Raw genomic sequence first — 23,846 nt, forward strand, 5'->3', positions numbered from 1 at the left:
AAGGACACTCAAATGAGATGTGTACATGCAAATGTAATGACACTTTGACAAAAGCAAATTCCTCCATTTTAGGACTTGAACACTTGAAATATTTGGCATAGGCCACACTAAATATATATTCCCTGTGACTATCTACACTCTTATCAGGAAGTGTTGTCATTGGATGCTGCCAGCCTTTAAGATACACAAATAAGCTATTCACAAGTTACAGCGAATTGAAAGCTAAGCAAAACTAATTATATAGATTATGGGCTGTTTCTTTTCAGTGTATTATAGTTGGTGCCCTGTACAATCAAAGATTTAAGCCATTTTTAAGCCATAACTGCTGATGCAGTATAGTAGGCCAACTAAATTTCATATGCACACAACGGAAGCCTAACAAATTCATTCCTGCACTGTCCAATTCACTGATGTGTATTGTTTGATGCACATAAAGACCCTTCATGGTGATTATTTAAGAAGGGTTCTGTTAACTCTGACTGTAGTTGAACTACTGAAAATAGCCTACTACTTTTTCATAGCACTGTATCCATTTTTGTTCTATAACGATTATTCTTAGAAGGAAATGGTCCACATCCATGTTGTCATTTATTTGTCCTTACAAAAAAGCACATATTTATTCATTGGTTCATTTGTTTAAAAAGGGTGATGTTAACCCCTCATCCACAATGTGCCACTGGAGTATTTTCATTTGAAATGTACATAACACAATGAGTTGGAATCCTAATACCTTATAGTGTCAAAGATTTTGTAATGTAGAGTGAAACTGCATGTAGCTGTTGAACTCATCTGTTTTGTCTTGGTGTATGCAGTTTCTTGAGCAGGAACTTGATTAAATTTTTTTTTTCAGCATCTGACTAACTGAATTATTTACATTTGATATGCACAAAGGCATTGTGTACTCCATGAGGATCTGCATGTGTAGTTCTGATGTCACAACCATATTAGGTCACAGTTGAACAAAAACACATACAAACATATATGAATTTGGTCAGGGTGGAAGGGGGGGGGGGGAGCCTAGGTGGTTGTTGGAGAGGTTGAGACTCTGTAATCGAGTGATCCTGAGAGAGAAGTATTACTGTAATGTTATTGTAAAAGTACTTTTTTTAAATGGGAAACGTTCTATACACATGTTTCCATGGGAAGATAATTCCAAACACATTCACAAACTGGTCCCAGATAGCTCCACTAGGTGGGGATAAACTACCATAAGATTCTTTGCTACAGACATTGAGGTAAAAGAGCCTTGGTCCGCTGAACCTATGGCAAAGCCAGGCTCGAAAATGGCGTTTTTGCCCAGTTGAAAAGATAAATGTACGTAGTTTGCGTGATCAAAAGTAACACATTTTGAATCCTCAAAATGTCGTAGTCCAAAGAAAAGATTATAGTCTAGTTACGTTAGCGGTACACAGTTAAATTTGGAATGGCATTCGTCAGAACAAAATTGTTTAATTGAATTACAGCTATTATTTAGTTTGTCAACAACAACGAAAATGTAATCGCGGTCAAATACAATGTATCGATAATGAGTGTCTACATGGGAATGTAACAGATAGTTTCGTGCCAATTCAAGGGACGCTCAAATTCGGCGACCTAGTTGCTGAAAAAGATCGAATCTGGTGCCTCAGAATAACAGATATTTTACCGCCAATTTACAGTTTTGTATGGGAGCTGAAGTTTTACATCGTGGATGTTCAAACGTCACACGTCGGGAAGTGGCGTTTACAAAGACTACATTTCCCGTCATGAACGACTGAGTTGAGCGCGGCACCATTTTGGTGTCATCTCATGAATATGTATCTTTTTTATTTGCGTAAGAGGTCGGGCGACGTTCATTTTGTATTCTCACGTCGCTACTATTTCATGCGTAATGAGGCTCGCTGTTACGTCTCCGCCCGCCCCTAGATTACACTCCTACTTGAGTTTCCTTGTGGCGATAGTCTCCATAATTTCACATCGGGAGATTGGGATAAGATCTCGACAAGAGAAGATAGACTACTGGGTGTATGGCGGTTTGATTTCGCCGTACAGACCGGGGACGCAAATGGTGTTCATTTCAGCCGTAAATCACATGGACTAGGAGGTATTTTTCTAAGTACGTATCAGCGGTATCTACTTGCGGAAGATGGAAAGTGCGCGGACTGTTGTGTCGGCCGTCAGGTTGGCAGAGGGCAGCTCCAAGGCGCTAGGCGCAACGAAATCTAGCTTGGACGCGGGTGGTGCGAAGTTAAAGAAACCAACTGGACTGGCTATCGCTCTCAGATCTGTTGTGGATGATGGCGGTGGTGAGTCCAAGACGGAGAGCGTGGGACAATTGGGTGCCGCTCGCGTGGATGTAACATTACGCAAAGGGAGTAAACAACCGCAGGCAGCTGCAGAGACATTCGTCGCGAATAAAACTACTGTCAGAACTTCAAAAAATGGCCGCGGTTTAACCAGCAATTCAAATTCGCTGCTTTTAAAAAGGAGGCGACTGAAGAGGAATCTCTCCGCTGCAGCAACCACCGCTGCCACCTCAGCTGTCTCTGCCGGGGGTGGAAAGATGAACTCAGCCTCCTCTTCGTCGTCTTTGCACACACGAAGCCTTGATAGGAAGACTTTGCTTCGACATCGACAGAACATGCAATTGCAGCCATCAGATAGACAGTGGGTGCGAGCAGATCTACATAGGGGGTCCATACAAGTCCACGACAAACTCACGCCTTCATATCCCAGGCCGGTGTTGTGTACATTGGAAACTACCGCCGGGGAAATAGCTAGTCGCCTGAGTCAGCTAAGTAGTAAGTCAGGTTCTGTTGTACGCCTGGTGGGTAAAACCTATCCAACGACCGATCTTAATGGCAATTGCAATGGCAAGTATAACTTCAACCACCCGCTGTGTAAACATAATGAAAATGGCAGCTCGGGGTACAATCATTTGAGTTCCCCTAGACGCTCCGAATACAGAGGCCGGCAGGCGGATCAGCCAGGTGACAGATTGAGACTCCTGCTCTTAGATAAGGATGATGGGCACAGACCTGAATTTGATATCACTCTGTACTCGTCTGATACTCAATCAGACGACAATATCCTACATCACTCCTTGGCAGATTTTAATTCTAATATAAACGCGGACACGCCGAATGATGACGACTCGGAAAGAAGATTCAATGGGAATGACATCTGTAGAAGAAACTCTGGCTCAGACGTCGAGAGCAGTGCGTTCGATGACCTTAGTTCTGGGGCCCGGCTCAGCGAGCATCGGGACTCCCTAAGCGATGACATGATCCTGGGCACAGATGCGTCTGCTTTGAGCCCCACGTTTGACAGCGCCACAGAGGGCCTCGACACATATGGCAGTTCGTCTGATGAATTGGAGCACGACTGTCCATCGTCAATCACAGCCCCTGACTCGTGCCCTCAAGATCTTAGTAAATACCCAAATGGTAAAAACAACAGCGGCAACAGTGGGATATTTGGCGAGCACTTAAACGACAGGTCAGGAGATACTGAGACCGACAGCAGGCTTGAACCACAGTTTCTGGGCAGTATGCCACCCAGCAGTAGCTCTAGTTCTTTGTCCAGGGCCTGTTCTACAGGTAATACAACCGACACACAAGACCCCGACTGCCACCCTGGCAGTGAGGAAACTCGGCCGGCGTCAGAAAACGACGCCACCCCGGCCCTTTACGTTCAGCTGCACGGCGAGGCTGCCAGGAGACTGGGCCGAGACGAGAGGCCTCTGCAAATCCAGAACGACTTTCTCTTCAAGTTGGGATTTAAGGACCCGTGGCGAGTTCAAGAAGAGGGCATGAACACCGAGTTAGGCTCCTTGCTACGGTTCTACGCAGGTAAATACAACCCCAAATGTTCTGAGCAAAAGTTCTATAACACGAGGTTGTAACAAGTGTCACGTGAGTACGCCGGTGTCACACGCCCCTGTTTTCCCCCACAGGGCGGGCTGTCAGTGGATGGTAGCTGTGTGCGATTAGCAATGGGGGCAAGGGAACGCTGTTTTTCACGAATAGCCTTGTTAGCCACAATGCTGTGTTTTAAAAGCTGCACTTGGACATAAGCTGGGCACCAACAATGGAATCTTTCCCCGAAGCGCTTGTGATTTGTTTGTCTGTTTGTGTTTTACTGCTACTGGTGGTCACTGACATTGTTTTATATGAGAGACTCAGAGGGGGTGCCCCAGCAGCTGATCTGTTTGGTCTGGCTCTGCTGTTTACACATTTTAATTTGATGTCTTGCATAGACTTAGTGGCCTCAGTAGCAGTGGCTTCTAGTTCACCTTTTTTTGCAAGGACAAGTTTGTGCTGTATAAATACCATGAACCCTTAGAGCCTTTCTTCTTATATCCCAAGTGTTGAGACAAACAGCTTTTACATTACCTGTATACCAGGCCTGTATCCCTTACCCTTTGGAACTGGGACACATTGAAACTGATAATGCTTTTCATGCCAACAGATTCCATTGGTCACCACACAGGACTGTTAGTAAGTCTTGGAAATGGCCGTAGTTACCTTGTGCTTGTTTTGACTCTGCCTGTTCAGTGTCATATTATTTATATCTCTTGAAACAATTAAAATGGAGAGATGTGAAAACTCATCCTGCAGTGCTTGGCCTAGACTTTGTGCTCATGGTATCACCATTGCGATTCTAGTCCAGGGGCTTACAGTCCAGGCAGTGGCTGGTAACGTGAGCACAGACCTCTGGCACCTTCATTGTGGGATGGTTCCCAGGCAGGGCCTGCCATTGCGGGCATGGGCCAGCGCAGCGTTTGAAAGCATGGTCTTCCTTCCCGAAGGCCTCTGCCAGGGTACAAGATGAGGGATTGCTCCCAATCTCCTGACTTTCTCTTTCTCTCTCTTTCTCGCTCTCTCTCGTGAATGCCTTTTTCTTTTCTGTACGTGCCGCTGTTGTGAGTGATAAAACATGGAAGCGCACTCTGCTCCCACGGACGCGCATGACACCGCCACAAAGGCCAACGTGGCCAACTTATGGCGCTTGGACACAGGCCTTGTTCCGGCTCCCGCTTCATTACCATCAGAGTGAAAAGGGGGCCCTGAATGCACTGCTGGAGGGGAAGGCAGGGTGGGGGGGGGGTCGAGAGAGAGAGATGGAGAGAGAGAGAGAGAGTGGGGTGAGCTGAGGTACTGAAGGGTGGAGAGGGAGAAGGGAAGAGGGGGGACGGTTGGCTGTGTTAAAGCCCCAGTGCTCAGCGCAGGGCAGAGTGAATTCTGGTCATTGAGATGCCGCTGGGCTTCTGGCGTGCTCCTCCTCTTCTTCTCCCTCTTCTGCTCCGTCTCACGGAACAGCCCCTGCCAGGCCCCAGAGCCCATTTGCCAAGGGCCAGAGAGCGAGGAAGAGAGGGACAGCAAGAGAGAGAGGGAGAGAAAGAGAGAGAGAGAGAGAGAGGAAGAGAGGGACAGCAAGAGAGAGAGGGAGAGAAAGAGAGAGCGCGAGGAAGAGAGGGACAGCAAGAGAGAGAGGGAGAGAAAGAGAGGGACAGCAAGAGAGAGAGGGAGAGAAAGAGAGAGAGCGAGGAAGAGAGAGAGGGACAGCAAGAGAGAGAGGGAGAGAAAGAGAGAGAGAGAGAGAGGGACAGCAAGAGAGAGAGGGAGAGAAAGAGAGAGAGCGAGGAAGAGAGGGACAGCGAGAGAGAAAGAGAGGCGAGGCAGCAGGAAGCCCTTTCATTCACTCAGCTGAGGGAGAACACCATGCACTGAATACAAACAGGCCAGGAGAAGAGGGTGAGCTTTAGAAAAGGGAGACGAGGGCTGAGAGCCTTTCTGCTTCACCAGTTGTAGTTCATTGCTCCCTCGAGACTGAATAAAAAAAAAGCTCTGAACATTCAGTCTGGGGTTTGCTGAGAGTTGAGGCAGTGTTAAGTAATGGAGGACAGCCCAGAGTGTGTTTGCTGTGAAGCCTTGCGTTTGGGCGTGGCTCCTGCTGATGTGGGTCTTAGATGAGGTGGGGTTTTTTTAGGGGAGGAGGAAGCTCTGACCAGCAGATGACTTAAGGAATGTCCTCTCTGAGTTCACTTGAATGGGAGTGCAACTGGTATGCAAAATGGTTGGCATGCAAAGCTTGTGTGTGTGTGTGTGTGTGTGTGTGTGTGTGTGTGTGTGTGTGTGTGTGTGTGTGTGTGTGTGTGTGTGTGTGTGTGTGTGTGTGTGTGTGTGTGTGTGTGTGTGTGTGTGTGTGTGTGTGTGTGTGTGTGTGTGTGTGTGTGTGTGTGTGTGTGTAGGCTTTATCAAGTGAGTCAGCATGTGTGTGGTATGTCCAGCCTGGGCTTTACTCAGCTCTTTCCTCATGCCATGTGACTGCGATTAACTCCAGTCACCTGAGCCCTCTACCAGATCGCCTCATGTTCACTTTCTCTCTCTCTCTCTCTCTCACTCCCTCACTCTTGTTCTTACTCATTCACTCACTCAGACAGCAGAAGAAGAAGAAAAGTTTCTCCCTCCCTCTCAATCACTGAGTGTCCCTGTCTCTCCGGAAGTTTCTTTGCTGCACCCCTCCCCCACCGACCGGCAAGGCATGAGAGGAATGTACTCCAGCTCCTCTAGAATGTCAAGCATGCCTGGCTCGGGGAAGCGCTGGGGGTTTGGTGGCGTGGGGGGGGTGTGGTTCGGGTTAGAGGGGGATACCAACACTGAGCAGACCCTTCATGACAGCCACAGGGAGGTGTGTGTGTGTGTGTGTGTGTCTGTAGGGGTGTGTGACTGTCCATATCTGAGCAGAGCACAGCTGCCTAAGGCACAGTGGACTATGACACTGAAGGCCTTACTCTGACACGAGAGAGAGAAACGTCTGAGACAGGAAGTATGTTGAAGCCTATCTAATCTCTTATGTGGGTGTCTGTAGGCCTTCTGTATGCTTAAGTCCTGTCTTTTGCTTAGTCGTTTGGTCGCTTGTTCTCTCCCTCTCTTTTTCATGTATTTCTTTGAAAGGTCTGCGACAAGTGTGCTAAAAATACCAAAAAAGGAATTTAGATTTGTTTCTGAATCATACCAAAACAGACAGAAAAGGCCTCCAGAAAAAGGCTTTAACATTTTGCTGCTTTAAAAGTCATATTTCTGAACAGGGTCAGTCAGTAGCGTGGTTGAGAGCAACTCAGAATCACGGAGAAGCCCAGAGGAAACTCAGCCGGAGGCAGACTGCCTGCGTCACCAAACCAGGCCACTGCACTTAATTATTTACTCTCATTGCATTTACACAGAGCAAACCGAGTCGTACTCCTACTTAGGCGACATTTGTAAAAAAAGAAAAAAGACCTCATCATTTGGGTTTATTTCCTGAGGCATTTCTGTAACATCTGTACTATGAGTGGCGTCTAGAGTGTGGTAGGAATATGTTAAAAGGAATGTTGGATGTGTAATATGTAAGACCTGTCAATCAAGTTGCCGCCATCCAGAGATTTCAAAACAAGCATTCTTGGCTCTTCCCTCCCTCCCGCCCCTCCTTCTCCTTGCGACATCCAGCCCATCTCTCATGCTGTCGGGTTTGATTGACAACCTGTAGTCCCAGCCCTTGAGATTTTATCATTCTCTGGACTAGGTTTTCTGAAAGCGTCGTTGAGCAACCACCATGGCAGCCGTGGAGAGAATGTGTTTACAAATTATTGTTTTTCTATCATTTAACTAGGTTAGTTGTTCAACAGCGCTTTTGGAGAAATGCATCCCTGATTTTTTTTTTTTAAGTCAAGGCGGAATTTCAGAAAGGGTCTTCTCTGGAATACTCTCCAGGCTGGATAATGAGCCGGGGCCTACTGGAGCCTTCGGGGTCATGTTTCCACATGAACTGAACACATTTAAAGCAAAAAAAAACATAGGCTCTAGACCGTAGTTTTAAAATAAAACATTCCACTATCACCATCCCATAAATGAAGAGCATAAACTACGTTTCCCAATGAGCCTGGTATAGTCTACCCTTTAGGCCTACATTGTCCATATGACACCGACACCTATCCATAATGTGTGTTATACTGGGACATGGGCAACTTCTGACCCCACTGGCGCCACGCCCCAGTCCTATCTGCCCCGAGGACGACTAGGGGTCACAAAGCAGGCATGTGCCCAGTCAGCTGAGGGAAGGCCAGACGTCCAGGAGCCGAGCTGTCTCCTTCACGCGTTCGTCTCACCTCTGTCCCCTTCACGTGTTCGTCTCACCTCTGGCTCCATTAAGGTTTTGGCCCCTCTCTCTCTCCCCCCTCTCGCTGTCACACATGAGCCCGTGCAACGTGTGTCCGGTTCCAAAGCACGCCCCAGTCACTGTAGTAGGACATGCCTCGCTCAAGCGGAACCGATGGCCACGCTGATGGTTAACCGAACAGTGGAGTCCAATGCACCAGCCAGCTGCTGCTGGTGGTTGCCACTTTTGGCTTCATGTACTGTAGTGATTCCAGATTGATGGATGAAGTTATTGTTGTTTTAAAAAATGTATATTTTTTATGTCTGCCATGACTGGGATGTTGTTGCCCGCTGTAAGTAAAAATGCTGTGATGATTAATTTCACATGGGAGATGCTAACTAGCTAGGCTTGTTTTGTTTATAAAGGCCTTTTGACTATTACACATATGTTATACATATGCTCTCTGACATTAGCAACATCTCTGTGCGAGCATAAACTGCCCTGAATACATTTCGTCCACAACGTCATTTAATGTCCCTTAAAAAGTCGGCAATAGGAAATCTATTCGCAGGCTTTGTGTCACCCATGTACTTTCTGTAATGCTGGTGATTTCAGCAGGGAGGGAAAGAGAGCGAGAGATTGGGTGCTTATAGGACTGCTTGCCGACCGAGCAAGGCTTTTAAGGTTCCATAATGAAGCCTTGCCATGTCTGAGGCAGTCACGATGACATCTATTATGCACATATCAGCTCATTCCCAGTTGATCGTTCACTCTCAGTCTCTCTTTCTCTCTCTCTCTCTCACTCGCTCTCGCTCTCCCTCTCCCTTCTTCGCTCGCTCCCTTGCTTTCGTCCTCCTCTCCTCCCTCTCTCCAGACTCGCCACCACAGATGGGTCACACATCCACACATAGCAGCTTCTGCCTTCTCCAAGCTGACTCTGCGTCGGCGGGCCAACATTTGTTTATCTCTGTGTGTGTGTGTGTGTGTGTGTGTGTGTGTGTGTGTGTGTGTGTGTGTGTGTGTGTGTGTGTGTGTGTGTGTGTGTGTGTGTGTGTGTGTGTGTGTGTGTGTGTGTGTGTGTGTGTGTGTGTGTGTGTGTAAAATACTGCACCCATACGCTACATGTATTACAGTGCATTTTAACCTTTTACTGATGGTTGTCCTGGCAACAGGTGTCAGACATCTTCTTTGGCACTTTGAGAGCTGTCATTTGCCCAGACACACTATTTCAGTGAAACTTAATGGGGTTGGGGGAGCAGTGTGTCTGTGTGTGCGTGTGCGTGTGCGCCCCTCTGTCACAAGTGATCCACCGAGGACCGCCAGCCTGTTGTTTCTGAACGGCCACTTAGGATCGTTTTGTAATTGTCTAATCTGATAGTGTGTCTGGCCTGTGGGTTTGTGTGAGAGTAAGGCGAGGTGGAAGAGGGAGAGGGGGTGGTGGTGGTGGTTGGTAGGGGAATATGGATGGAGGATGGGATGTCTGCTGCTTTGAGGAAAAACATGCGGTTATGTAAGTTGTGTGTGTGTGTGTGTGTGTGTGTGTGTGTGTGTGTGTGTGGATCGAAAGAGGGGTTGGGGGGGGGGGGGGGGGGGGATCATGGGCTTAAGGAGGTGGGACTTCTCTTCCTTGCAGTCAGTTTCTGTCTGGTGAGCAGAGGAAGACAGACTGAGTGGTTTGTTTGTGAATGATTTTAGAGCCATTTGGGCAGTCTTTTCGATATGAGTGTATGTTAATGGAGAGGTGAGCGGACTCTTTTATTTAACAGCTGACGTGTTTGAAATGCTGCTTTTGTGTAATGTGTCTGTAGGCAGGACTGCTGTGTCTGTGTGGTGTCACCCCACTGCTCTCTCTCTCTCCTCAGCCTCAGCCGCACCATCACCAGCACCCCTCCACTTGGGATTCTTCTCTTGTTCTCCCCCCACCCCGGTCCCTGGACGTTGTGCTCCCCTGTGGATATGGGATGTCCTTTTAGCAGTGCTCTCCTGGCCTCCCCTATGACCAGGGGTGACTGTGAACACAGAGGGGGTGGTGGTGGTGGTGGCGGTGATGATGTTGGAAGAAGCTGGTGTCCTGACTGCTCGGTGTCTGTTGACTGAGAGCAGAGCAGAGCCCGGCCAGCATCACCCTGCACTCACTCAAGCCACTGATGAAGCAGCTCCTGTCAACGACCCCACTAAACCTCTTTCGTGCTGATTTTTAGTTATTCTTTCCATTCATTCTCTCTCTTTCTTTCTTTCTTTCTTTCTTTCTTTCTTTCTCTCTCTCTCTCGTGCTTTCTCAGTTCGATGGGCCCATCCCGTGGCACAGAGGGGCCCTGTTGCTGCATCATTTGATTCATTAGAGCTCCCTCTTTCTCTCTCACTCTCCCTCTCTCTCTCTCTCCCTCTTTCTCACTCTCCCTCTCTCTCACTCTCCCTCTTTCTCTCTCACTCTCCCTCTTTCTCCCTCTCCCTCTCTCTCTCTCTATCTTTCTGTCTTCCTCTTTCCCTCTGAACCCTTTGTGGTGCGTGCGTTTTATTTTCCTTACACCATCTCTCGCGACCATTAAGCACTGACCTTGATTATTTAGCCCATGGACATCAAACTCAAACCCGTGTGATGCAGTGCAGTAGACGGAGTCGTGTCGGCGTGATATTTAGTCATATTTAAATAACTGATGTTATTATGTTTTGCTCTGGCTTGGCCTCTGCGGTCAAAAGAGAGAGATGAGAGTTGAGAGGCCTGTTTATGAAGGAGCCCAGTCCCCAGGTTCCTCTCCAAACTTGGCACGGAGACGAGAGGTGAGCAGCCTTTGATCTGAAAGCACGTTCCGTTTCGCAGTGAATAGCAGTGTTGTTGTCATCTTTTTCTTTTTTTGGTGTGGGTTTTTTTTTTTTTGGGGGGGGGGGGGGGGGGGGGGGGGGGGGGGGGGGGGTGCTGTCTTTTTTTTTTTTTTGCAAACTCAGCCAGTTTGGGTTGTGGAGGTGAATGGTGATTGGATGAACTAGCCGTCTCCTCCCAGTCAGAACACAAGGCAGAGACCGCTGTCTATCCCAAACAAAAATACAGAAATGCCCTAAACCGTAAGATCTGAAATCAGCTGCTTGAAACGCCTCCACACATTCCTCTTTGTGGTATCTCCTCTCTATCTATCTGTCTCTCTCTCCCTCTCTCTCTCTCTCTCCCTCTCTCTCTCCCTCTCTCTCTCTCTCTCTCTCTCTCTCTCTCTCTTGTCTGGCTGATAAAACCCTCCAGTCCCTCTGATCCGGAGTCATCTCTGAAGTTTCTAGAGTCATCTGAAGGCCTCTTCCAAAGCCTATTTGCAATGGAGTGGCAGCGAAGGGGTCTAAATCCCCGCTCCTCTGTCCATGCCATCCGGCCAGCCGACAGAAAATGAAGATTAGGCCCAGAACAGTGGGGAGCTCACTCTGCCCAGCTTTGATCAACAGCGGCCTGCCTAATGCCGCCCAACATCTGCAACTTTAAGCATTAAAGCCGTCCAAATATTCTGATTGGAAGTGATGCTGCAGGATTTGGGGAAATTATGTTTTGGGCAGATTTTTGTGTTTTTCTTTGTGTGTGTCGAAGCCCGGCCCTTTCCTTGTGCTGCTTGTGACGGCAGTGTGTGTGTGTGTGTGTGTGTGTGTGTGTGTGTGTGTGTGTTTGCTTCACGTTTCAAATGTTCAATCATATGGATGATCAGAGGTAGCACTGGCAATCAAGGGTTAAAGATGATGAGTGGCTTAAAGAGCTTTAATGCGGTTAACGTGATTGTCATTTGCCTGCTACAACCCAACACTTGAGATTGTTGTTAAGCAAGAAACGTGCTTCTGTGACTCCACTTGTAGAGCAAAGTGCCACTAACACCAAAGTCCTTATAACACTGTTAGATTAGATTAGATTAGACTATCTCTGGGAACTCGGATTGTTTCCTGCTTCCCCAAAATGTACTTCCCAAAAAATGTAGGATCTTCCCGAAGACTGTGTTCCCGAAGCTTGTAACGTGAACTGGGTTAGGTTCTGTTGTGTTGGTCTCTACTGGGCCAAACAGTACCACTGCCTTGACTTGGGCTTGAAACGGATAAGTTCCCGGGTAATGACCTCTGTGAAGAACTGCGTGTTCATTTGTGTGTGTGTGTGGGTGTGTGTGTGTGTGTGCAAGCAAGCACTGACAAACAGCCCTTCGGCTCTTTATTGATCCAGTGCCACCTTCACATAGCGGCCCCCAACCCAGACATTGTGGGAGGCGGCCACAGGTGATAACCTTCGACCCAGCGCCAAAGGAGCTGTGCTCACTTATAATTGGTGAACCAGTGGTTTCCCTGATAAAACTCCTATCTCAGAGCTGCTTGTGAAGTTGTTGTTCCTGCCTCGAAAGGGGAAGATTTGTCAAGCCAGAGCCTACTCTGACATTGTCAGCTTGGCTTCATTGAAGCGAAACAGTATGAGGTGTCCGGTTGTGTGAAGTCTACTAGCCATAGTCCTGGCCAAAGGTGAACTTCTGTTGCCCCTGCTTTGTCCCGTGACTTCTCACTTTCAGTGGCTTAAGAAGGCAGACCTACTATAATGGCTCCATCGCTTGTGCTAAAGGTAGGGGTTAGGAGCCGCCACTCAGTCTAACGAGCCCTAAATAATTAACACTCTCCTTTAATTGTCGTTAGCTGCGATCTGTGAGAATGACTGGACCCATGGGAAAGGAGGAGGAGCCTTCTGTATAGAGATGTGTTCTCTCCCTCTCTTTCTCTCTCTCTCTCTCTCTCTCTCTCTCTCTCTCTCTCTCTCTCACAGCACTTGTTCACTTGTTGTTTCTGTTCCCTTTTGTCCCCCTTCCTCTCCCTTCTGCCCCTGACCTCTCCCCCCCCCCCCCCCCCCCCCCCCACACCCTGTTTCTTTTTTCTCCCTCCCTATATCTCTCTCCCTCTCCCCCTCTCTCTCTTTCCCTCTCCCTCATTCTCTCTCTCTCTCTCTCTCTCTCTCTCTCTCTCTCTCTCTCTCTTCTGTGTGTGCCACTCTCTGCACATGGCCGCAGCATGTGACACCGAACCGTGCCAGAACACCCCGGATGCCCGCTGCCTCTGCTGTTCCGGGCCTCGTTAAATTTTAAACAAAACAAAGAGGGAGGGGTCTGAGGGGGGTAATGGAGGGATGGATGAGAGGAGAAGAAAAAAGAAAGAAAGCACGTGGGCCCCAGGGAATTTGCAATAGCATCAGTCTCATTCATTCACCTACCAGGCCACGCGGCAAGGACAGTCTCTCTCTCTCTCTCTCTCTCTCTCTCTCTCTCTCTCTCACTCTCCCCCCCCCCCTCCCCTGTCTCTGTCACTTTATCATTCTTGCTGTTGAGTGTTACTTTTTCCACTGTGTGTCTGAGAGGGTGTAAAGTTGTGTTACACATTTTTACTAAATGTCTGAACCTGATTGCCAGGCGCCGTGAGCCTGTGAAGTGCCGCCTCTGTCCACCGTTTCCCCTCAGTAACCCGCACAGTCAAGCCACTCTTAAACCCAGAGGCGCGTTTTGCCAGCCGCATTAGACGAGACAAAATCTCCCCTGTTCCCCGGGATGAATCCTCTGCTCCCTCCTCGCACACCAACAAATCAGCCCCCCTTACTCAGGGGGAGAAGAAAGCTTGGCCTCAGGGTGGAAAAAAAAAAGAAAGCACGAGGCGGTGGGCGCGAGCGTGAGCCCCCCGGCTCTCGTCTCGTAACGTCACACAGCGCTGAGTCCCCCCAGCCCCCCCCCCCCAGAGTCGCCCCATGATGTGTCAGGCGCCATTAGGCTCCGTGCGACATGAAGCCGAAACAAACGGACACCCAGGACGAAATCCAGTGCCAAAAGAGGATTTGGACAGTAAACACAACCTTCCAGGTAGCAGCTTATCTGGTGACATATCTGGCCCAACTGTGGTGGGGAACTAGGCCATGTCTGAACCGGAACTAGGCCAAATTCTTTTCAAGTCAGCTGTATAGAAGATCTATGTTCACTCATTGCCTCCATAAGACTCTGGGCAGGGAGTAAGAATGCATTCCCCTTATTGATTATTCCACAGCTGTTGTCTGTGCATCTTGACCATGGAATGCAGATTTTGCATGTCCTCAGTAGAGAATTGGTGAGTGGCTTAATGCCTTAGAGCTCAAAGTGCTCTGGATCAGCCTGCTTTCATGCTGCTGCTGGTGTAGGACTTCTTTTTTTTTTTTTTTTTTTTTTTGACCCACAATGCATTTCCCTTTACTGCCCCATTGTTCTCCATTGCCCATACCTGCAGGTTCTCTCTCTCTCTCTCTCCCACGAGGTGCCAAGCTGTTTTTTTTTAGATATTTCTGATTTGATCCCATGACTGCAATATCCTCCTGCACATCAGATAAACACTACCTGTTTTGAAAGACAAATTAGAGCAAGGTATTTGTGTGTGTGTGTGTATTTGCGTGCGTGCGTTCGTGGGTGGGTATGTGGTACTATTGTATGACACACCACACCTCTGCTGTTCATTGCGATTCTGTGGATGCAATCAACTTATAGATTGCAGAGGCGGCCAAGCATTTAAAATAAATGTAGGAGTGATACCTTGAAGAAATGAGTTGTGTTCCATTTTGAAAACTTCAGCAGACCGTGAAGAAGCTCCGTATTCAAGCGCGCTTAAAGTAGCTCAGAGCACCCATTATAAAGTGGTAGCCCCCCACGCCCCAGAGTAATCATTATAGTCTAATGGACATTCATTTGTTAGTAATGCATTGCCGAATACGTTTGTACGTTCTCGCTACTTGAGAATATCATTAGAATACCAGCTTTTAATGCAAACATATTCCAGCTGAAAAGTAGAACACCTGTGTTTTATTTTTGTTTTTGGACTCCTGATCCCAAGCAAGCCATAAAGCCTGCGGCCACTGATTAAAGATTTCTCCCAGGTCAGGCCGACACACAAACAACCTCCAGAGAGAAGTGGTCAAAGACACCGACCAAGGAGCCACTCACGCACGATGAGCAAGTGAGGGAGGGGTAGAGGAGAGGTGGAGTGGAGTGGGATGGTGCAAGAGAGAGAGAGAGAGAGAGAGAGAGAGAGAGAGAGAGAGAGAGAGAGAGAGAGAGAGAGAGAGAGAGAGAGAGAGAGAGAGAGAGAGAGAGAGAGAGAGAGAGAGAGAGAGAGAGAGAGAGAGAGAGAGAGAGAGAGAGAGAGAGAGAGAGAGCCAGGAGAGAGAGAGATAGGAGAGACAGACAGGAGAGAGAGAGACAGGAGAGAGAGAGATAGGAGAGAGAGAGATAGGAGAGAGAGAGATAGGAGAGATAGGAGAGACAGAGAGACAGAAGAGAGGGGAGAGGGGAGAGATCGAGACCAGAGAATCCCCCTACTCCACTGCTCTACTGTCAGCTGAGCACATTATTAATTCAGGGGGGGGGGGGGGGGTGGGTGGACAGGGGTAACCCAGGGAGGAGAGCGGGCAGGAGTCACCGGCAGGAAATCAATCACGCGCCTGGGGTCGCTCGTGAGCCATCAGCCAATCACAGCGCCGCATCTCTCTCTCACTCTCACACGCAGCCTATCAGGACATGAGCAGTGATAGATCTGCTAATTGTGCTAGTTGAGATTTCCTAAAATGGACCATCATCATCATCTTCCTCCCTGTTTCTTTCTAGGCCTAAGTCAGGACACCTCTCAAGAGAAGATCCATATTTAGTGAAGCCATCATTACATGTTAGATAGCTAGCTGTTCAAACCTGTGTTTCAAGCCTATGAGATGCCTGCTATCTCCTTGTAGATGAAGCCATTTTCACCAGTGGTCAGCACTGTATTAGCCTTCTTGGACCAAGGGAACGGTGTCACCTCCTGACCTTTCAGACCCTCACCCCTCACCCTTTGTGACCTTAGTCCTAAACCCTCGGCTACATTTTAACATGACCCCTCTGCCACATCAGCCCTGAAGTATGTGGTTATCAGATGTGGGCTGTGCAGCACACACTCCGCACAGATAAAACTATCAGCACAATCGGCTGTAAGTCTTTTTTTTTTATTATTATTATTTGTTTGGTTCTAGATGCGTTTGAGGTGCTCGACCTTGTGTGAGACTTTAGCATGCAGAGATACCCTGACACACAGGTCTGGCTGGGATCTATGTGAAGACAGTGCTGTTGCATTCAAACGCAGTGGTCCTTTTTGACCTAAGCCACACCACTTAACTTGACGATTGGCACATCAACCCTTTCCATGATCACCCTAGACTTGCATAATAATATTAGCTTGCTAACTAGCTATTAAACAGTTCTGTCCTATCGTATTGAGCAAGATATGATGGGTGGTGTGCTTTGTCTTTGAGATTTGCTGAAAGACTTTGGTCATAGTGTCATAGTGAGACTGAATGACTGACTGGTGCAACACACAACAGTATGATACACTGTGCCTTTAGTCTATTCTTCAAACTCATTCCTCAGCAAGTGTCAATATGTCAACTAGCGTGCCTAACCTTTATCCTGTCCTGGGGCATAATCTGTCTTTGCTAGGCTAGGAGATAAATAAGTAAAACACATAAACAAGGAAACGGGTGAAACCCGGTAACATGTCTGTTAGTGAGTGATGGCATGGGCCCAAACCTGTGACCCATCCTTTATGTGCGGCTCCTTACACTAACGTTACCCCAGCTGACTTGGGACCAGCGCTGAAGTGCACATGAGGGCAGGATTTCAGGGGCTGGTTTATCTCTGAGGCCACTGTGTTGAGATAAGGTCCTTTGTGACAACGAGGTGTCTCTTCCCCGGTCTCCGTGTCGTCTTTTTATCTGAGAACCGCTAGACCACAGCGTCCTCATCGGCACCTGTGTGACACACATTCACACACCGACCACCTGCTGGGTTTATAGCCCTTCAGCAGGAGCTTTAAGGTGATGTGCAGCAAGCACACTGTGGAGCTAGCCTGTGCATTTAATCAGATCGTGTTTTAAATCCATGATCTGGGCTTCTCGTGTGCCATGCTTTAGCTTTTGAGTCAGGGGGACGGGGGAGCAGGTTGGCAGTGCTGTCTGGCAGAGCCGTTTATAGCTGCTGTCTCCATGTGCTTTAGAGGGGCAGTGCCAACAAAATGACATCAAAAGATGGGTGACCGCCTCAGAGAGGTACGGCTGGCTTTAATGCTGTGCTTTGCCCGTCACTGTATTTCTAAAAACGTTTCATGACAGTAGGACAATAGACAATAGGAGAGATTAGGACTTTAATGATTATTGTGCAGAACATTGTGCATACAAACAGTGAGTCCGTCAGTCTTTTCCATACTGTTGAACATGGGTATTGTTGTAACTGGGGGATTTGAATTTGATGACAAGACTACAAATTGCCAAATACAATTAAATAGTGCATAGCGTATTCTGTCACACTATTGAAAGAAATGTACGTGTCATGCTGAGTCATGAGTTGCGCAAGTGCGTATATTTACAAATTGAGTACTTGTGTCCTGAAAAGCTCAGGTTGAGTTTGGGCAGGAGGTGTCTTGTATCCGTTAAAAGACTGGGGTTTGTCTCAACACGTAGAGCAAAGCATCAAATGAAGGATATGATTGTTATTGTAAGATTCTATGGTAACCCCAAGATAGAAAGTTCAGTCAACAAGTGGAGTTTTTCAGTAAATGTTCTTATCGTGTTTACATGTAGCGGTTTTTTGTTTTTGTTTTTGTACATTTTGTGAATCCTGGTCATCATTACTAAACCCAACCAAGTAAAAGAATGAAGTTGATCTCAGAGAGCGCAGACCTCCCAAGGTCAATTGCTGTATGCCGTATCTAGCAACGTAAGCGAAAGAGAAACTGAGTTTGTGGATCTGCCCAGTGTTTTTGAATCCGCTTCAAAATGTATAACCTCCTCGGCGGACATAATTAGACATATTTATATCTATTTTTTTAACCATATCAATTTGTTTAGCCATGTTGGTGTAGTTGCCTATTCTATTATATTACAGACTCTATGTTAGAGCCATCCTTGAGAAATCCGTCGACAACTTGCAATTGTAACTTACAGGTTTACTTTATCACATCAGCTAGGAAAGAAAATTTGCCATTTTGTTTTATCAGAGAACTACCCAACAATTGATCTTTCCTCTTCTTTACTGGAAACTGATTAATGAGTGCTCTATGTTAACCTACAAACGTGCAACCCCTTTTTTTATGGCTATCCAGTACAAAGGGTACTATTTCCTTAGTTTCACTTTGGGGATAACTTCCCAGCAATCTGCTATCTCATCTGCCCTTGTTGTCATTGCTCCACAGTGAGGAATGTGCAGTAACTCACCACGCGAGTTAGGTGAGTTGTTTTGCTGTGGAACGGGCAGATAAAGCCTAAAATTGATGTGCCACGGTTATCGTATGACCCCATCACTGCGCGACATCATCATCATCATCATCATCACCATCATCACCACCACCACCACAGAAACAGATTGGCTTTCTCCTCCGGTGGCCGTCTGTCCATCTGTCCATCCGGGCTGATTGAAAATAAAACCGCTGGAGAAACTTAAAATTCAAATAAAAAGTCATCCATTGCACTGGCCACTCAATAACCACTATACAGCTAATCAGCCTCATCAAAAGGGAAATATGGTAATGCTGGCTTTTAAGTGCAGTCCAGCCTTTAGCAAGATGTAGTCTGAACCAAGCTTGTGGACCCACTCAACTGAGTGATGGGGAGAGAAGGGGGAGGGGGGGCAACAAGCAATAATCATGAAGGAAACTGTCCATGTCCTGAGGCAGTGGAGTAATGGCCGTATAATCTCCCCATCCCCTCCTCGCCTAGTTACCTGTAAGTGGTGCCTGACTGGACTGTCCACCGTGGGCGGCTGTCCTCTGGGAGGCACCTGACCCTGTCATGACCTGGGCCAGGCCAGGCCAGGCCAGGCCCTTTCCTCTTCCTGTTCCTCTTCCCTCCTCGGGTGTCGGCCCCCCCCTGGCCCCTGGCCCCCCTGCTGGCGTGGCCTGCAGGGGATTAGAACACCAGATCCGCTCTGAGGGGGGGCTCAGACGCTCCCGCTATCGTTGTCTCACTCTCACTTACTGTGTCACTCTACTTTTGCCTCTCTCTGCCTGGCTATTTCTATATACCTTCTCCCTCTGATATATTTCATTGTCCTTCTAGATTGCATTTCATTATTCTGTCAGGGCTTTTGCCAATGCGAGCTGCTTTCCCCTCAGGACCAGACTTGGTGCTAGCTAGCTTGTTACGGCTACGCTGGAAGCCTATTTAAACCCAGCCGGTGTGTGCAGATGGATTAGTCCAGTGTGTGTCAGTGAGAGTACTGCTGTAACATGTCTGCCGTGCTGTGGATGTGGGCATGCAGTTTATTAACGTGCTTTAGACAGTAGGAATGTGTGTCTGTGAGATTTCCTCTTTGAGCTGCATGTATTTGGTTGCTTATGTGGTTGTGCTGTTTTCTACAGCAAGAGTTTCCATCATTGCTAACACTTTGTCACACTTTGATCCTTGTTCCTGCCTGATCTGTGTGTGTGTGTGTGTGTGCACACGTGCTGTGCGCGTTTGAGCGTGCAGGCTGTTAACTCAAGCTGCCTCGTCATGGTCACATATTAGATGTGTCTTATTTGTGGGATGGAATTAGCATTGGAATGTGGTCATCTTATGATCAACTCAACTGTTCCGTGTCAAAGGCATACCATTTTAACCTCTTTTTCATGTGGGCTACAGATTTTGAGTGTATGGAAGGACTAAGTAGGGTTAAAGAAAGACACTTTATGATTAAAAATGAATCTTATAGTGTGTGTGTGTGCGTGCGTGTGTGTGTGTGTGTGTGCGTGTCAGTGAGGAGGAAAGAAGAAGTCCCCACTTCCCTCAACGTGAGTCAAGAATACATAAATGTGTTTGTAAATAGTTTGCCTTGAGGATGTTTGCAAAAGGCGCTTGAAGACATTTACGTAAATCTCCACTTCTTCAGATCACCTGCCATATTGCCGGTGAAGGAGAGAAAATGAGTGACCAAATCCTGACAGAATGGCATGTACTACAATTATGGTAGAGCTAGCTGGGGTCTGGGTTGATACAGTTACGTATGTGAAACCCCACACCCAGTCCCTCTCCTCATTCTTTCTTTCTTTCTTTCTTTCTTTCTTTCTTTCTTTCTTTCTCTCTCTCTTTCTTTCTTTCTTTCTTTCTTTCTTTCTTTCTTTCTTTCTTTCTCTCTCTCTCTCTCTCAATGTGTCTCTTTGTCTCCCTCTCTGGTCACTCACTGTAGCGGTCTTATATAACAGGACTCCCGGCCCTCCTGTCAGTGCATTATTACAGAGGAATCACTGTGGCCGGCATTGCTGAACTGTGTGTGCCTCCCATTATTCTCCTCCTTTCTTTCTTTTAATTAACATCGGTGTGTGTCTTTGTCTTTGTCTTTGTTTGTGGACTTGTTTACAGTCCTGGCGACAAGGCCTAATCAGGTGAAAATGCCATTCCAGATTTAAATGCTGTAGACCCAGCATTTAGGCTCAGGAAATTACAGGCATCACTCAGGCTGGGTGAAATGACCAACAATATTTTTTAAACCAAAACTCTGCTCTGTTTTCTGCTTTGCCAAATACCAACTTCAGTAGCACCGAAGTCGGGAGATTTCTCAAGAATAGGCCTGCAGCTCACGTCTGTCTCTATACAGTCGGAGTAGTGTATGGAAATAATGAATGATGCTTGGGCATGTGTTTGATTGATTGATTGTCTGATTCACATGAAGCCCAGGGCACTAAGCACATCACTCAGTCAGCAGTAGAGGTGGTGGGGGGGGGTCGTGGACGACACTGGTGCTAGTGCCCATACTGTGACAGCTCTTCGCTCTTTACTCCAGCAGTGTAGCAGAGACTTTTGAAGGCAGAGAAGACGGCCACCCACGGGAAATAACATTTTAATCAAACACATTGACATGGGCAAAATTAGGTCAGCAAGTGATTGTTAGATTGTTATTGTATGTATCGGTGTGTTGTAAGTATTCAGTGTATTGCCCAACCCAAGTCATTACTATTGAATGGTGGCATCCACATGTGCCAGCATGACGTATCCATTTGCCTGGGGACGGGGGACGGCTGGGCATTTGTGTGTATGCATTCGCCCATTCGTTTGTGTGGGGTTTTTTTTTGTGTGTATCGTGTGTGTGTGTGTGTGTGTGTGTGTGTGTGTGTGTGTGTGTTTGTGTGCTGTAATTCTAGCATGCAGCTGATGCTCACTTAGCATCACACCACTCTAGCAGTTTGGCCCCAAGGTCTGCACCCATTACAGCAGCAAAGCCATCTCTCTCACTCCCTCTCTCCCTCCCTCCCTCGTTTGCTTGTGCCCTCCCTTATTCACTCATTCACTCTCACTAGCCCTCGATCTCAATTTAGTTCACACACACAAAGCTAGTCCCTCTGACTGATTGTTAATCTAAGAGTTCTGAGTAGTCGAATGCAACATTTTTTTCCCTCTTATCACGGTAGGCCTTTGCGCACACTCACACACACAAATCAGTCAGAATGTATATTAGACTGAGAAAGGGGAACATGGAGAGGCTATAATCTCCCTCTCTGTGCTTGCCCATCAAAGGGCTTGAGGTTTCAATGTGGGGTTTCGTAACGCACTCTCTCTCTCACACACACACTAACACTAGCTCACTCCCCCATTCTCCCTCTCACACACGCACTTATTACATAACAACAAAAGCAGGGAGCGGGCACGGGCCAGTTGATTTGCGTCAAGATCCAGAGGCCATACACACACACACACACACACACACACACAGTGACACCTGAGCCCTCACACAGGAACGTGACCGCAGAATGGAGTGCTTCAGAGCCACCAGAAGCTTGTTAATGTAATGGGATTGCTAAAGAGGCTAACATGATGATAGCCTTGAACTCCCCTTCCCAGGAACTTTTAAGTTCTTTTGTGAATGCTGGTTTGCAGAGAGATGTGTCAACTTTATGGGCTCTTCAAGTCAGATGCACAGCCTGAAACGGATGGAGTGGTAACACACTACATATCCTCATCAGTGTCTTTAGTTGCAAAGACAAGGTACATTTCATCCAATAGCCTTAGTTTTATACATCTACCGATTCACATTCAGCTTAAATAAAGTAAATCAAAATGTATCTTATTTATCCACACTCTCCACGCAAGTACGTAGCCTGTCATGGTTTTGTTGCCGTAGTATGAATATGCAATTTAATTGCATGTTATTGCGATGCTGTTAACTGCTAATGTCAGTTTGAGGCAAGATGTTTGCAAATAAGAATTTGTCTCTCTTTAAGACACATCAAGTAGTGATGCACCAGTAGACCCACAATCCACGGGTCGGGTGGGTTCGGGTTAGCCTTCCAGAAAATATTGCGGGTTTGAATGGGTCAGGACAAAAAAGTTACAAAGCAGCGTTCCGAGTATGGTATAAATAACCTACAGAAAGAGACAACCTTGCACCGTATTGCGTGGCAACTGTATTAGGCTAGCCTAGTGGGATTTCAACCTTTTTTTTCCCCTCTCTCTCTCAAACCAGAGGGTGTAAGTCCTGCCCCATGTCCTCACTGTCAATAATCTGTATTACCGAGCTATAAAGCGTCACGCATTCCTCTACATACGATGGGCTATAATTTAGCCTATAATTTACGATGCAGCCTATTTTATAATTGAAGTGCACCCTATCAGCAGTCGATTTGCAATTGTGGTTTTAGTAAATGCATATCTGAAGTTTTCCCGAAGTGGTATCCGTAGCTTTTTGTTTAGATTATTTTACACCACCAAAGCTTTGCGGTTGGTCAGTAAGAGGAGACTCCCACTAATGAGACTACACGGAGATGATGTAGACTAATAGAGTGCTTAAGTTCACTGAAGGATGCATTGTGTGTGCATGAGAGAAAGAGAGAGCGTGATCATTCGTTTCTGTAATGCATGTTTTGGGCTACACTGAATTAGCCCATGAGGATTAAAAACTGCATTTAGGCTATTAATCAATCATTGGTGAGCTATTTTGTTTAGTCTACACTAGTGTTTGTAATTTACAACTATGCACCACATAAGGAAACATGATCTTTCTCCATGACATGGATGCCATGACGTTAGTTATAATTAAAATGTGCGGTTTGTTGGTCGATGATCGACGCATATTTTTGCGGGTCGGGGGTGCGGATTGGCTCTCATAATGGGGCGGGTGGGTGCGGGTATTAAAAAAAAAAACCTGACCCGCGCATCACTAATAAGTAGGCTTAGCAAAGTGAAGAGTGGATCTTTAAATAGTGAGGGAAGAGAGCTTGACACGTGCGTGAGCGAAAGGGATAAGCTTCGCCGACCGTCAATGGACAGTCTTTCCTACTCTTACTGCTATGGATTATCCCCTGCTTTTCCTCTGCCTTCCTTCCTTCCTTCCTTCCTTCTTTCTTTCGGAGCAAAAGGTTGAAGATTGTGTGACCCCCCCTTCCTGCTCTCTTTTTTTTAGTCAATCTGACTCTCTCTCTCTCTCTCTGTATGATGATTAGGCTGCTTGCTGTAGGCTACCTGTCAGCTTGGCCGATGGAACATGATGATCTCTTTCTGCCTGCACCTACCACCACACACACACACACACACTCACACACACACTTAGTCTGCACATGAATACAGGTCATGAGTTGTGTGAGTATGGAGGAATCTCTCCTGTATGGTGTGTGTGTGTGTGTGTGTGTGTGTGTGTGTGTGTGCGCGCTTATATCTGTGTGAGAGATAGAGGTAGCTGGAGAGACACCGGCACAGCCTCTGCCCACTGCTGTGCGTAAGCCACCGTTACATA

General features: G+C 47.1%; 1 protein-coding gene across 1 annotated transcript in view; it reads left to right on the plus strand.

Annotated features, from left to right (window-relative positions):
• The first annotated feature begins 1,864 nt into the window (after positions 1-1,864).
• Positions 1,865-23,846, plus strand: part of phlpp1 (PH domain and leucine rich repeat protein phosphatase 1) — a 49,851-nt gene continuing 27,869 nt past the window's right edge. The window contains exon 1 of the mRNA XM_031563328.2: positions 1,865-3,830. Coding sequence (XP_031419188.1) covers positions 2,126-3,830 — 1,705 coding nt within the window. The 5' untranslated portion in view covers positions 1,865-2,125. The remainder of the gene's footprint in view (positions 3,831-23,846) is intronic.

The sequence above is a fragment of the Clupea harengus genome, chromosome 25 (genome assembly GCF_900700415.2).
Source record: "Clupea harengus chromosome 25, Ch_v2.0.2, whole genome shotgun sequence".
NCBI classification, from domain to species: domain Eukaryota; kingdom Metazoa; phylum Chordata; class Actinopteri; order Clupeiformes; family Clupeidae; genus Clupea; species Clupea harengus.